At 36.6% G+C, this 16,172-nt stretch overlaps 1 protein-coding gene across 1 annotated transcript in view; it reads left to right on the forward strand.

The window, feature by feature from the left end:
- The window catches only part of RIPK2 (receptor interacting serine/threonine kinase 2), a 33,537-nt gene extending 18,602 nt beyond the window's left edge, over positions 1-14,935 (forward strand). Inside the window, exons 7-11 of the mRNA XM_003821148.6 lie at positions 3,937-4,022; positions 7,907-7,996; positions 10,452-10,542; positions 13,187-13,348; positions 13,949-14,935. Coding sequence (XP_003821196.1) covers positions 3,937-4,022; positions 7,907-7,996; positions 10,452-10,542; positions 13,187-13,348; positions 13,949-14,286 — 767 coding nt within the window. The 3' untranslated portion in view covers positions 14,287-14,935. The remainder of the gene's footprint in view (positions 1-3,936; positions 4,023-7,906; positions 7,997-10,451; positions 10,543-13,186; positions 13,349-13,948) is intronic.
- Positions 14,936-16,172: the final 1,237 nt, after the last annotated feature.

Here is a 16,172-nt window from a genome sequence, read left to right on the forward strand (position 1 = left end):
AGGGACCAAATAAGCATGCTTAGTTTTTCTCCAAGTTTAATAAATGAGGTAAGTCTGAGGGGCAGAAAGGAGCTGGAAGAATTCCTCCTATACTTCTCCTTCCTGAGGATTGAACTGGAAATGTCATCTTCCTGTTGGAAACATGAAGAAAAGGACTTAAGTGTCTCCTCCAACAGTACAAGATAATTATGTAAGACAGCAATTCTCAAACTTTTAGATCTCAAGACTCTTCAAAATTATTGAGGACTTCAAAGAGCTTTTGTATGTGTGGGTAATATCTATTAGCATTTACTGTATTAGAAATTAAAACCAAGGAATTTTAAAACGTAGGAATATACAAGAACACATTCCATTATCTGTTGAAGCAGTGATCTTATCACACCTTATTTATGGGCCTCTGGATAAATCCACTATATACTTGTTTGGGGATGACAGTGAACAGGGAAAATAATGTCTTAGTACTTGTTATTTTGAATATAGTTTTGACTTCATGAACCCTCAGGAACCACCCCCGCCAGGGGGTCCCTGGACCACACTTTAAGAACCACTTATCTATGAGAACAGAATAGTAGATGTATTTAGGAAGCAAAATAGGATTGCTGAGAAGTGGTATTTAGTGTCTAGTTTGGGCTGTTAATTTAGAGAAACCAGCGACCCCACTTCTGGTCAAGATGGAGTAACTGGGGCCAATTTACCCTCCTGCCTGAAACAACCAAAAAACCTAGACAAAATATGTGAAACTGGTTTTTAAGACACTAAATATCAGGAAACAAAGAGCAGCAATCTCTGATGGATAGGAAACAAATGAAGTGAGCCTTCCGATTGCCCAGCTTCCTGCCTTGAGAGTTTCTAGATGCAGCATGGGGAGAGAAAACAGGTGGAACCCAGTGGACACTCAGGATCAAGGAGACAGGGATGACAGTGTGGGTAGACCAAGGCAGATAGACTTCATAGGACATTGCACCAGAAGGGAAAAGGTACACAGAGTGAGAACCCCAGAGATTTGCAGAGGGTTCCTCTCAAGTATTCAGTGGAGCACTGATCAGTACAGGGTGAAGTCAGTAAGCCAAAAGCCAAAATCTTGAGCATAGGAGAAAGGAGAAGTTTGCAGAGAAGTAAGTATTGCCTAATGGCATGAACTTTAGAGGATCTAGAATTTTCACAGAAAGAAGAAATTACGATTTGGAAATGGCAAAGAGAGGACAACAGAGATATATACCCTTCCTCATGGCTCTGGAAAGAAGGAAACAAAATGTGAACCCATTACCTTAGCAACTTTTGATTTGTAAATATAATGCTGATGAACAATGGATATAAGTATTGAATGAAAAATACAATGCATTGTTTTTCTAGTAATAAGAACTCAGAGTTTATTTTTAAACTGTCTTAACTGAAATGGCCTATAAACATATCCAGCTTTGTATCTAATAGTACAGTGTGAGTGTGTGTGTGTGTGTGTGTTTAATTTATCACATTTCTTACAAAGTACTGTTGTCTGCCTTAGACATTTTTCATTTATAGCCATTGGGATGCTACTGGTTTTGTTGTTATTGTTAGGTTTTGAACTTTGTTTTTAAATGGAAGTACGACTTTTTTTTCCTAGGATGACTGTTTCCTATTTTCAGTGGGAAGGTACCATCATTGATTTATAAACACACTACTGCCTATACAGCCTGTCCGTTTTATTTTAAGGCTCTGGTGTATATTGGAATGTTGAAAAGCAGATTCTGGGAACCCGAAAGGGAAAGGAAGAAAAAAAGATCAATAATAAGGAAAGTTTAAGTGTATTCAATAAAGAAATTCTGTCAATAGGACCAAATGGAAGAACATGAAATTACAAAGGGATCTCTAGATACCAGAGTAAGCACAAGATGCCTACTTTTGGACAAACCTACTGAAAAGAAATGAAAAGTTCACAATGAAAGAAATTTTAATAAAAAAAATAAGGAAGCTTGAAAAACTAAAAGCAAGCAATATTTTTCCTTTTTTAAAAAAAATATAGGTTAACTGAATTAAGGAAAAGAGGAAGATCAGTAAACCTTTGTTGAAAAAGTAACTAGAGAGTATATATTCTGAAAATGGATTTAACTGTTCAATTAATATACATATTAAATGGCAAAGTAACACAGTAGCAGAGAGGAATCATATAATAAAGATTATTTTTTTCAAAAGCCTATCAAAGTATAATTTACTTACCATAAAATTTATCTATACATTCATTGACTTTTTAGTATTAATAATTTTACAGTTTGCAACCATTACTATAATCCAATTTTCAAGTATTTCCATCACCCCCTACAAAATCCCTCCTAACTATTTGCAGTCACTGCGTGTTCTCACCACTAACCCTAGGTAACCAGTAATCTATTCTCTGTCTTTCTAGATTTGCCTTTTCTGGATATTTCATATAAATGGAATGATAACAATGTGTGGTCCTTTTGCATCTGGCTCTTTTCACACTTAGCATAATGTTTTTCAGGTTCATCCAGGTTTCGGCGTGAATCATAGTTCAGTAATTTATTGTTGAATAATACTTCATCATATGGATGTATCCCATTATGTTGATCCATTGGCCAGTTGATGAACATTTTGATTGTTTCTACTTGTTGCCTCTGTGAATAATGCTGCTATGACTGTTCACATACAAGTCTGTGAACATATGTTTTCATTTCTCTTGGTTAATTATCTGTGAGTAGAATTGCTGGGTTATATGATAAATTTATCTTTAATTTTTAAGAAACTGCAAGCTGTTTTCCAAAGTAGCTGCATTATCTTATTCCCACCAGCAATGTATGAGGGTTTCATTTTCTCCACGTCACTGTCAACACTTCTTATTTTCCTTTTAATTATATTTTAGTGAGTATGGAGTGATATCTCATTGCAGTTTTAAAGTGCCTTTTCTTATGATGTTAAGCATCTTTTCATGTGCTTCTTGAAGACATTTGTATATCTCCTTTAGTGAAATTCAAATCTTTTACTTGTCTTTTAATTTTGCTATTTTTCCTGTTATTGTCATGGGTCTGTATATATTGTAGATACAAACCCTTTAGCAGATACATGATGTGGAAATACAGTGTGCAAGGCTGCAGCTTATCTTTTTATTTTTTCTTAATACTGTCTTGAAGTGCAAAAGTGTTCAAATTTTTTGAAGTCCAATTTTTAGGGATTTTTTGGGGGTGTTTTTTTTTTTTTTTGAGATGGAGTCTTGCTCTGTTGCCCAGGCTGGAGTGCAGTGGCACAATCTCGGCTCACTGCAAGCTTCACCTCCTGGGTTCACACCATTCTTCTGCTTCAGCCTCCCGAGTAGCTGGGACTGCAGGTGCCCACCACCACGCCCAGCTAATTTTCTTTTTTTGTATTTTTAGTAGAGACGGGGTTTCACTGTGTTAGCCAGGATGGTCTCAATCTCCTGACCTGGTGATCTGTCCGCCTCGGCCTCCCAAAGTGCTGGGATTACAGGTGTGAGCCACCATGGCCGGCCCAATTTTCAAGTTTTTTAATGGATTTCATTTTTGATGTCATATCTAAGAACTCTGCCTAACCCAAGATCATGAGGATTTTCTCCTATGTTTACATTTAGGTGTGTGGTTCATTTCAAGTTAGTTTTTATGTGTAGTGTGATATAAGTATCTAAATTTATCTGTTTCCAGGTGTATATCCAACTGTTTTAGCATCATTTATTGAAAAGGCTATCCTATCCTTTCCCCACTGAATTGGCTTAGCACGTTTGTCCAAAAGCAGGTGTTTTTAGATTCTCAACCCTATTCCATTGTTGCTTATGTCTATCTTTATGTCAGTAATAAAAGCTCGTAAAACAGCTGAATGTCATCACTTTGGGGAAAAACTGACTTGAGGTCTTGTACATTAAATGTTAGCATTTCACTTTAATACTTAGAAGCAATCTGAACTCAACCTGTATTTTTTTCTCTTATGTAGAATGTTTAATAGAACTTGAACCAGTTTTGAGAACACTTGAAGAGATAACTTTTCTTGAAGCTGTTATTCAGCTAAAGAAAACAAAGGTAAGTTGCTAAATGAAATGCTGGAAATTAGAAATTTAAACAACTATATAATATTCATGGAGATTTTTAGTTAAGTGTAGTTTTTAATATATATACTTTACACAGATATAAGCTACAGTTTTGGAGTGAGAAAATTTACCAGAGACTATGAATACTACTTTTCCTTTGTCACCAAAAGCTTTTCTATTTCATTCAAATGGCCACCTTCAGATTTTAAAGACATTTCCAGGACCAGGCGTGGTGACTCACACCTGTAATCCCAGCACTTTGAAGGCCAAGGCGAGTGAATCACTTGAGCCCAGGAGTTCGAGACCAGCTGGGCCACATAGCAAGACCCCACCTTTATTTAAAATGTAAAAAAAAAAAAAAGACATTTCCAGAACCCTTATATATCAGATGTAAATTTAAAAATGTGTAATCACAGCCAGTTGTGTACAATGAATGCACTGAGCCATTAGAGGTGTTTGTTTGTTTTTTAATGTACATTTATTTTCCCAAAGTTGTAATGCCTAGAGAATAATAGATGTCTGGGTTCTCGCACTTCTCTTTTTATTTAATGTACATTTTTTTCTGAGATTCCTTGCCAAGTTTAGCTGTAGAATTTTTATTAAATTTGAGACCAAAGTGTGTTTGTGGTTTGTTTTTTCATTTTTCCTCTCAAACACTTCATGTTTTATAGACCAAGGTAGCAGTAACAGTTGATATGAATTATCTAGGAGAGTTGTATTAAATACTCAGTCTGATTCTTGTGGGTCGGAACAATTTAAGGGACCTATTACTGCAGGGTTTTTTTTTTTTTTAATATTACTCAAAATTGTTTAAAAAGCAACCACAGTTCATTAGCGCAAGTGCTAAACTATGCTTACTTTGCCCTAATGAACTGTGGTTTGTTAGGGGATATAGGTTTCATTAAATTGTACTTAATATATGATATAAAAACCAGCAGTTAGCCAAACTCTTGGGGTGTGAACAAGCAACATCTACAATTTTTATCACGAAATGACATTGCTTGCCTGCCCCTTGTGGGTTGCTGGATCTAGTGACATAACCCTTGGTTTCAAAGGGAAATGCATAAAGGAAGGAACTAAAGAGGAACTGTGTTTTCATTCTTTTAATAACTTTTCACTGGCTCCACCACTTCTGAGTAGGTAGTGTTTTCCAGAAAATACCAATTTCTCTCTTCCTTAATAGATTCAATTTTTTTTTTTTTTTTTTTTAGTTTTTAAAGACAGGGTCTCCCTCTGGCGCCCAGGCTGGAGTGCCATGATGGGATCATAGCTCACTGCAACCTCGAGGTGCTGGGCTCAAGCAGTCCTCCCACCTCAGCATCTCCAATTGCTTGAAACTACAGGCGTGGGCTACCACACTCAGCTACTTTTTAAGTTGCCATATTTTTTCCACTCAGGATTGTTCTTTTTTTTAAAAAAATCTTGTATCAATTCTGTGATACTTATAGGGCAAGAATATCATCTGATTTTTGTAGATAAGATAACTGAGGTACAGTAGTCTTCCCTTATCCATGGGAGATACATTCCAAGACCCTGGTCAATGCCTGAAACCATGGGTAGCACTGAACCCTATGTATACTGTACATACATACCTATCATACATACATACTTACTTTTCCCATGCATATATACCTATGATAAGGTTTAATTTATAAGATAGGCACAGTAATATATTAACAATAACCGATAATAAAGTAGAACAATTCTAACAATATTCTGGCATCACTATTCTTGCACTTTGGGCCATTAGTAGTAAGAGTTGACTTAATTAGTAATAAGAGTTATTTGAACAGCCTAGGCAATGTGGCAAAAAAACATAACAAAACAAAACAAAAAATATAGCTGTGTGTGGTGGCACATGCCTGTAGTCGTAGCTACTGAGGGCTGAGATAGGAGGATCACTTGAACCCAGGAGGTAGAGGCTATAGTGAGCTGGCACTCCAGCCAGGGTGACAGAGTGAGACCCTGTCTCAAAAAAAAAAGTTACTTGAGTACAAGCACTGTGATCCTGACAGTTGTTCTGGTACTAACAGGGTGGTAGCTTATACAGCATGGATATGCTGGACAAAGGGATGATTCACATCCTGGGTGGAATGGAGCTGTAGGTTCATCATACTACTTAGAACTGCATGTGACTTAAAACTTATGAATTGTTTATTTCTAGAATTTTACATTTAATATTTTCAAACCACAGTTGAGCAAGGGTAATGGAAACTGCGGAAAGTGAAACCAAGATAAGAGGGGGACTACCGTATAGGGAAGTTAGTCACTTATGTACATCTCACACAGTAAGCTAATGTCAGGGACAACAGTAGAACATGAATTAAATAAGATTCTTCATAAAGAAATTTCTGAGCTAGGTGTGATGGTACATGCCTATAGTCCCAGTTACTCTGAAAGCTGAAGCAGGAGGATCTCGAGCCCAGGAGTTCCAGTCCAACCTGGGCAACATACCAAGACCCTGTCTCTTAAGAAAAAAAAAAAAAAAATTCTGAAAGCCAAAATTAGTAGGGAAATTTGTTTTGAGTTTCCTACATTTTTTCAACTCTTGGAATCAGCTCCCGTAATTTATGTTTTCCTAGGTAATTGGCTTCTAAATCTTGAATAATAAACACTGAACAAACATAGTTTTTCTTCAGTTGTTCATTTCTTCTTAGGGACAGATTCACTAATTCACAAGTAATTTGAATTATCATAACTGATCAGTTATGAAAAACTGTTACTAATTCAAGGATATTGCATTATCGGAAATGTTTTGGCAAATTTTATAAGCAGAGGAAAACCTCACATAACAGATAAAACCAAAAACTCATTTTAAAGGGTCATATAACAATATGTTTATAGATGTTTATTGAACTGCTGTGTATAACGCCCTGTGCTAGGTACATTATATACACAGATGAATAGGAGTAATTTCCTTCTGAAGTTCCTTAGCCATGTAAATGGAGCATGCAGTCATAAATGTGCATAATGGATGGCTGGGTGTGAATTCACCAGTTTCCAAATTCTGAAGAGTAGTTGACATTATGATGGTCTGGGGAAGAAAATGATTGATAGGTTTGTTTTTAAATCACTGAGTAGTGATGGAAACTATTCCAAGCCTAGCTTATATAGACAGGAATAAACCACTTAATTTTAACACAAAAGAATAGTATTTAAGTAAATCATCTACTCAGCAGCTACCATTTATTGAATGCTTACAAGTAATGTTTGGGCCTTTTTGCATATATTACTTTTCATTTTCCTCACAGTAATCCTTCAAAATAGGAATTTTTATCTCCAGTATACAGATAAGTAAACTGAGATTAAATCTAATGTCTCACGTCAAACAGATGTGGGACTCTAAATCACATCTGATTGGCTCCATAGCCCTGCCATTCCATTATTGACACTCTACCTCCTTTACTTAGTCCAAGCCTCAGTCTCTTAACTATAAAATGAAAATAATAATAGTACTTACAGGCACAGTGCCTAAAATGTGGTAAATACTTAACTATAGATAGACATACAATCACACTCCCAAAAATTCCCAAAACTTTATTAAGTACCTAGTTTATACCAGATATTTCATATTTATAAGCTCAATCTCTAGAACCATCCTGCATGTAGGTATTGTTAGATTTCGAGGATGAAGCTCTGAGACACTGAGAGAAGGTAACCAATTAATATGAGCCAGGATTCAAAGTCTGTGTTTCTAAAGTTATTTCCCGTTCTACACTGTCTTTTCCTTCAGTTATATGTTATATTCTCAACTCTTTATATTTTCTTTCCATGTATTTTGTACAAACATATAAAATGTGTTAGATTGTATTTTACTTCTATAATTTCCTAATCATCTCCAGTTAAAGTGTATATATATTTATGTATTCATTACAGTTACAGAGTGTTTCAAGTGCCATTCACCTATGTGACAAGAAGAAAATGGAATTATCTCTGAACATACCTGTAAATCATGGTCCACAAGAGGTAAAAACAAAAAAAAAAAAAAAAAGGTTATATTAAACTCAAAATGTGAGAAGAATTTGAAAAAATCATTTGGTCTAAGCCCTTCTTTTATAGAAGGAAAACTAAAGCCCAGGGAGCTTTTAGGATTTGTTTGGTAGCTCATGTCAATCTCCAACTTGAAACCCAGCTGTACTAATTCTCAGTTCATTGTTCATCCCATCAAATCACAATTATTGCTTCTTTGTTTGACATTGAGTTCTGTCCCTGTCATTGTTTTATACAATAAATGATATCCCAGGGTATTATGTAGGCAAATCATTGATTACAGTTTTAACACTGTATTTATGCTTCCTTGTTCTTACCTCTTATAATAATTAATGAGAGGAAAACATTGCTGCCTAGGAAGAAAGATCTCTTTAGTAGCATTCAATCAGACTTATATTAGTCTGAATTAGTAATTTCTTTTAAGAATGTATAAGTATGTTCATTTTACAGAATTAGAAAAGTAACATAGATTAAGCATCCCTAATCCAAAAATCCAAAGCGCTCCACAGTCCAAAACTTTGAACACCAACACGATGCCACAAGTGGAAAATTCCACACCTGTGTTAGTCTGTTTAGTGTTGCTATAATGAAATACCTAAGAGTAGGTAATTTATAAAGAAAAGAGGTTTATTTGGCTCACAATTCTGGTAGCCAGAAAGTCCAGGATTGGGCAGCTGCATCTGATGAGGACCTTAGGCCACTTGCACTCATGTTGGAAAGTAGAAGGGGAGCGAGCTATGCAGAGAAATCACATGGTGAGACAGGATGCAGGAGAGTGAAAATGAGGAAGTCAGGTTCTTTAACAGCTTGCTCTCTCGGGAATCCACTCACCACTTCTAGAATGGCACCAAGTTATTCATGAGGGATCTTCCCCCATGACCCAAACACCTCCCATTAAGCCCCACCTCCCAACACCACCACATTGGGGATCAAATTTCAACGTGAGATTTAGTGGGGACAAACAAACCATATCAAACCATAGCAACATCTGACCTCATATGATGGGTCGCAGTCAAAACATTGTTTCATGGGTGGACACGATGGCTCAAGTCTGTGATCCCAGAACTTTGGGAGGCCAAGGTGGGTGGATCACTTGAGGTCAGGAGTTCGAGACCAGCCTGGCCAACATGACAAAACCCCATCTCTACTAAACATATAAAAATTAGCTGGGCATGGTGGCGCATGCCTGTAATCCCAGCTACTCGGGGGGTTGAGGCAGGAGAATTGCTTGAACAAGCCAAGATCGCACCACTGCAGTCCACCCTGGGCGACTCCACCTCAAAAAAAAAAACTTTGTTTCAGGCATAAAATTATTTTAAAATATTGAATTAAGTTACCTTCAGGCTGTGTGTATAAGGTGTATATGAAACATAAATGAATTTTATATTTAGACTTGGGTCCCAACCCCAAGATATCTCATTATATATATATACAAATATTCCAAAATCTGAAAAAAATCCAAAAATCCAAACACATCTGGTTCCAGGCATTTCAGATAAGGGATACTAAACCTGTAGTATCTTTAAAACGAACCTTAAAGCATAGTATATCACATTTTTAATCACTTGATGTACAGTATTTCATTGATCCTTGAGGCCATTCATGCATATTTTTAGATAGACAGTGCGGATAATAGAGCCAAAAACCTGAGAGCCAGAGAGGTTAAATACCTTATTGAAAGTTAGCTAGTGATTCCATGACAGAGCTAGGAGTAAAATTCTCCATTACTTTTTCCATGTTTTCCTGTGCCTCCATGTGGAAGGAACCTGAGGTGCTGAGAACAGGCATTTCTAAATCTGTAGGAGACCAGACTTGCAGATACCAAATTTCTCATTCACTATTCTAGCTACTGGCTGCAGCATCTGAGATCATGTAGAAAATACTGAAAAAATAATTATTTCTAATGTTTCATTATTCCCCTATTTCGCCCATTTGTGTTAATTAAGAAAATAAGTTTATCTTTGTTGGTTATTTTATAGATGTATGTGTTTTTTTAATTTTGTAAAGTATAATTTTTAGTAGTTTTGTAGGTTGGGCACAATGGCTCACACCTGTAATTCCAGCACTTTGTGTGGCCAAGGCTGGTGGATCACTTGATCGCAGGAGTTTGAGACCAGCCTGGGCAACGTAGTGAAACCCCATTTCTACGAAAGATACAAAATTTAGCATGGTGTGGTGGTGTGCACCTATAATCCCAGCTATTAAGGAGGCTGAGATGGGAGGTTCACCTGAGTTCAGGAGGGCGGGGCTGCAGTGAGCCTAGGTTGTGCCACTGCACTCCAGACTGGGCAACAGAGTGAGACCCTGCCTGAAAAAAAAAAAATTAGTAGTTTTTATCTTCATTTGTGATAAGCCACAAACAAGAACTATTTAGAAATTAAAGCTCTATAATTTTTATTAACCTAAACCCTTTATTTTTTATTTACTTTAGGAATCATGTGGATCCTCTCAGCTCCATGAAAATAGTGGTTCTCCTGAAACTTCAAGGTCCCTGCCAGCTCAAGACAATGATTTTTCATCTAGTATGTAGATTTTCCAATCATTATTTACTTGCAAGTTTTCCATTTTCTTTCAAGATCATATTTCTTGCAAGCAGTCATGATTTCTATGGAACTTTAATTTGCATATATAACTCATTTTGTAAAGTGACAGAGTCTAAAGATAGGAAAATAGTAGTGTGATATTCAACAAATACATTTAAGTTTTAAGGCATTATGTTTGGCCAGGCACAGTGGTTCACACCTATAATCCCAGCATGTTGGGTGGCCAAGGTGGGCAGATCACCTGAGGTCAGGAGTTCGAGACCAGCCTGGCCAACATGGTGAAACCCCATCTCTACTAAAAATATAAAAATTAGCCGGACATGGTGGTGGGCACCTGTAGTCTCAGCTACTTCGGAGGCTGAGGCGGAAAGATCGCTTGAACCTGGGAGGGAGGTTGCAGTGAGCCGAGATTGTACCACCACAGTCCATCCTGGGTGACAGAGTGAGACTCTGTGTCAAAAAATAAATTTCAAAAAACAGGCATTATGTTAGACACTGCCAGAAAATGTCCGCAAAAAAATCTCTTACAAGAAAAAGGAGAAATGTTTCTAAATAACTATTATATGAGATAGTGATATAAGAGAGACGTGGATCTAGAGCTATGGTAGTACAGTGGAAGAATAACACTGTACAAAGGACTTTCACAACAACCTTGTGAGAGAAATGTCCTCATTTTACGGATTTAAGGACTCTGGATCACATAGCTAGTAGCTGGCACATCTAAGACTTTTGATAAATATTATCATGTCACTCTACTCTACCATGTTGTCATCATGAAATTATTTCTGGCTGAAGGCTGGATCCGTAATTACAAAGGATAGGCATTCCAGGCAAAAGGAACAACATACAGGTACAGAAGCAAGAAAATACAGAGAACAGTGAGTAATTTGGTTTAGCTAGTAAAGAAGGTGAATGAAAGAAGATAAGAGCTAAGTAGATTGGAGTCATATCATCAAGAATTCTAACTTTCAGCTAAACTATTTGGACTTTTTTACTTGAGTAGGAAGCAACTATTGCAATTATTTGAGCAAGGGAGTGACATAAAATTTTTTACTTTGGGAAGATTCATTCTGGCTGGAATGTGTAGGATATTTTGAAAGGAAAAGGAAACTTGAGATGGGGAGATCAGTTAGGAGACTATTACTGTAGTACCCGTGAGAGATTATTAAGAACCGATACAGAGTGAAAGAAAGGAGGGGTGGTATGTGAGATGTTATAGATAACTAGATGATAGGACTTTGTAACTTTTCACTTAGAGGAGCAATGAGAGAAAAAAGAGGTAAAGCCAAATAAATTGTTAAGCCTGGGGACTGGGAGAACATTTGTGCCATTAAAAGAAATAGAAGTTAAAACAGGCTGTATGCGGTGGCTCACACCTGCAATCCCAGCATTTTGCAAGGCCAAGGTGGGCAAATCACTTGAGGCCAGGAGTTCAAGACCAGCCTGGCCAACATGCCAAAACCCCATCTCTACTAAAAATACAAAAAAATTAGCGGGTATGGTGGTGCACACCTGTAATCCCAGCTCCTCGGGAGGCTGAGGCACAAGAATCGCTTGAACCTGGGAGGCAGGGGTTGCAGTGAGCTGAGATTGCACCACTGCACTCCATCCTGAGTGACAGAGCAAGATTCTATCTCAATTAAAAAAAAAAAAAAAGTTAAAACAAGTTTTAGAGTTAAGATGGATAATTATACTTTTAATGTTTTTGTTTTTGTTTTTGTTTTTAATTTGAGGTACTAGGAGCACACAAAGGGTTGATGGCCAGAGGGCTTTTGAAAATATAACACTAAGGTTCACGGCTGAGTGTAGTGGCTCACACCTGTAATCCTAGAACTTTGGGAGGCTGAGACAGGTGGATCACCTGAGGTCACGAGTTCAAGACCAGCCTGGCCAACATGGTGAAATTCCATCTCTACTAAAAATACAGAAATTAGCCAGTTGTGGTAGCATGCACCTGTAATCCCAGCTACTTAAGAGGCTGAGGCAGGAGAATCGCTTGAACCTGAGAGGTGGAGGTTGCAGTGAGCTGAGATTGCAACCATTGCACTCCAGCCTGGGTGGCAAAAGCAAAACTCCATCTAAGAAAGAGAGAGAGACAGAGAGAGAGAGGGAGGGAGGGAGGGAGCCAGGGAGGGAGGAAGGAAGGAAGGAAAGAAGGAAGGAAGGAAATATAAGACGAAAGTTCAATGAAGACAGAAAATGTAATTGCGTGGATTTGGGAATAGAGGGGATGATTAAGTCCCTGAGGCTGAGTGGGATTGCCAGAAGAGAAACTAGAAAGACAGACATCATATATAGATTTAGAGAACATACTTAAACTTCAGAAGGAGTAAGAAGACACACAGGAAAAATATGGGACTATGTAAAGAAGTAAAATTCTGTGATTTATAATTTACATAGAACAGACAATTGCTGACAGAAATTGTAGTGAAAGCATTCCATATAAACCCTTTTTTGTTTTAAGAAATATCTACTTGCAGAATTAGGTTTCTGAACCAGCCTTAATATTAGTGGAAACTAAAGACATTGGAGCCTACCTTCTGTCTGCTCAGACGTTGACATGTTAGCCAATAGGAATTTCTAAGGAGTATTCTACCTCTAATGAAGATGTTGTATTTTGTAGGAAAAGCTCAAGACTGTTATTTTATGAAGCTGCATCACTGTCCTGGAAATCACAGTTGGGATAGCACCATTTCTGGATCTCAAAGGGCTGCATTCTGTGATCACAAGACCACTCCATGCTCTTCAGCAATAATAAATCCACTCTCAACTGCAGGAAACTCAGGTAAATATTTACTGTGAAACACCTTGTAAGTGATGCCATTTACCTTATATATCTGTGTTCAGTGGATTTACCATACAATGAGGTTTATTTGTCTTTATTTCCTCAATATGATAAATACATACCTTCTTAAGTAGGGAAACAAATCCCAGGAGACGGGAATGATGACATGGCCCAAATGGTATTCTATGAACATCTAAATAGGGAGGCAGTGCTAAGAGGAGGTATTAACATATTACTAATGGTAAAGTTATTTTTGTTTATTTAACAAATTTGCAGGTATCTTTTATATTTGAAATAAAATGGACATGAAACAAAACTGAACAAATCCCAGAAGATGGGAATGATAACATAAAGTGGTTTTTGCCCTGTGATTTATACCATAGGAAAAGGCAGTGCCTTTTCTGGGGAGTGAGGGGGAGATAACCCAAATCTCTGAATGTTTCCTGAAAAATGACAGCATTCCCCAAAGTGTTGGTGTTCCATATTGGCACAATCATAGGAAAATTAGGTTTTATGCTTTATTTATTTTTCATGGAATTTTACTTATTGCTATGTATCTGTCCTTACCTTTTAAATTATTCATTCCTTGTTCTTTTTCAGAACGTCTGCAGCCTGGTATAGCCCAGCAGTGGATCCAGAGCAAAAGGGAAGACATTGTGAACCAAATGACAGAAGCCTGCCTTAACCAGTCGCTAGATGCCCTTCTGTCCAGGGACTTGATCATGAAAGAGGACTATGAACTTGTTAGTACCAAGCCTACAAGGACCTCAAAAGTCAGACAATTACTAGACACTACTGACATCCAAGGAGAAGAATTTGCCAAAGTTATAGTACAAAAATTGAAAGATAACAAACAAATGGGTCTTCAGCCTTACCCGGAAATACTTGTGGTTTCTAGATCACCATCTTTACATTTACTTCAAAATAAAAGCATGTAAGTGACTGTTTTTCAAGAAGAAATGTGTTTCATAAAAGGATATTTATATCTCTGTTGCTTTGACTTTTTTTATATAAAATCCGTGAGTATTAAAGCTTTATTGAAGGTTCTTTGGGTAAATATTAGTCTCCCTCCAATGACACTGCAGTATTTTTTTAATTAATACAAGTAAAAAGTTTGAATTTTGCTACATAGTTCAATTTTTATGTCTCTTTTGTTAACAGAAACCACTTTTAAAGGATAGTAATTATTCTTCTTGTTTATAACAGTGCCTTAAGGTATGATGTATTTCTGATGGAAGCCATTTTCACATTCATGTTCTTCATGGATTATTTGTTACTTGTCTAAGATGCAATTTGATTTTATGAAGTATATACCCTTTACCCACCAGAGACAGTACAGAATCCCTGCCCTAAAATCCCAGGCTTAATTGCCCTACAAAGGGTTATTAATTTAAAACTCCATTATTAGGATTACATTTTAAAGTTTTATTTATGAATTCCCTTTAAAAATGATATTTCAAAGGTAAAACAATACAATATAAAGAAAAAAATAAATATATTAATACCGGCTTCCTGTCCCCATTTTTAACCTCAGCCTTCCCTACTGTCACCAATAACCAAGCTAAATAAAGTCAACAGCCTGATGTGTATCTTTCTGTCCCTTTCTTCCTGCTTATATTTAGAACATATGCTCATTTGGGAAAGGATCTTTCTGCATATTATTATTATAATAATACGTCATACTGCAACCTGCTCTTTGCATTTAATAGTACAGCCTTCCAGATCAGATATGGCTCTAACTTACTCTTTTTACTTGCTGCCTAATACCCACAGTTTTTATTTTCTTAACTTGTCCATATCAAATTTAGCCCAAACAATAAAAGTACAGTGTGAGCACTTTTTTGGTTAATAGGTTATATTACTATAGGAGAACTTACAAGGAATAATAGCCCTTTTCTGAAACTGCATAGCAAAGTCAGCAGAAAGTGAGATACAGAATAAATTTGAAAAGATGAACTTTCAAGAAGCAACAGACCCACAACGTGAAAAGTTTGAATAAAAGAAATTAGATGCCATTGAGGCAATTAAGTATTAATTAGAAATATAAGCATTTTAATCTCCATTTTAGAGCTTGACATTAACTTGTACCTCTTACTGTGCCTTTCAGAAATATGGAAATTAATGGGGAAAAATGAAAACTAAACACATGAGTTATCTATTAAATTTTAAAAAGCATTAAGATGCAAATTTTATTTGTGAAGTAATAAATAGAGAAAATTATTTTGGAAGCTTTCCCTTTTCTCTATACATACTCTAAAAAGAAATTATTTTGACTATTAATGGCCTCAAATTGACTTTTATACTGATTTCATGAGGTATATCTGGATTGATAAAATGAACTTTGCCCTGTTTTTTATTCTCTGCAAAGATCTAAAAACTCATAGTTTGTGTGCTTTATGGCTGTGTGCTTACAGTCACTTTCTCCCACAATTTTCTATATGGAAGACACGTGTAGTCATCCATCATCACAGCTCTGCAAACTTTTTCTGCATAAATAATAACATGTTGATAAGCAAGAAGATGTTGTCAGGGATTAAGATGAATCTGCAGTGAGCTCTCATCATCTCTTCATGGGATTGTTACAATCTCAGCAGTTGGTTTTTATTATAACCCCTATTTAGTAACTGCTACTTAGAGGAAGATGAGACAGATTATGCTGAGTATGACTAGTTAGTGTAGAACAGGGTCTGGCATAGAGTAGGCACTTTTTGAATAACTCTTTAATGAATAGTGTAATGGAATGAAAAAATAGAGAAGGGGAGATGTTTCCTTTAAATCTTATTTCCCAAAATGTAGTGCAAGCACAGCTAGTAGTAAGTGGGAT

This window comes from Pan paniscus, chromosome 7 (assembly GCF_029289425.2).
Source record: "Pan paniscus chromosome 7, NHGRI_mPanPan1-v2.0_pri, whole genome shotgun sequence".
NCBI lineage: Eukaryota > Metazoa > Chordata > Mammalia > Primates > Hominidae > Pan > Pan paniscus.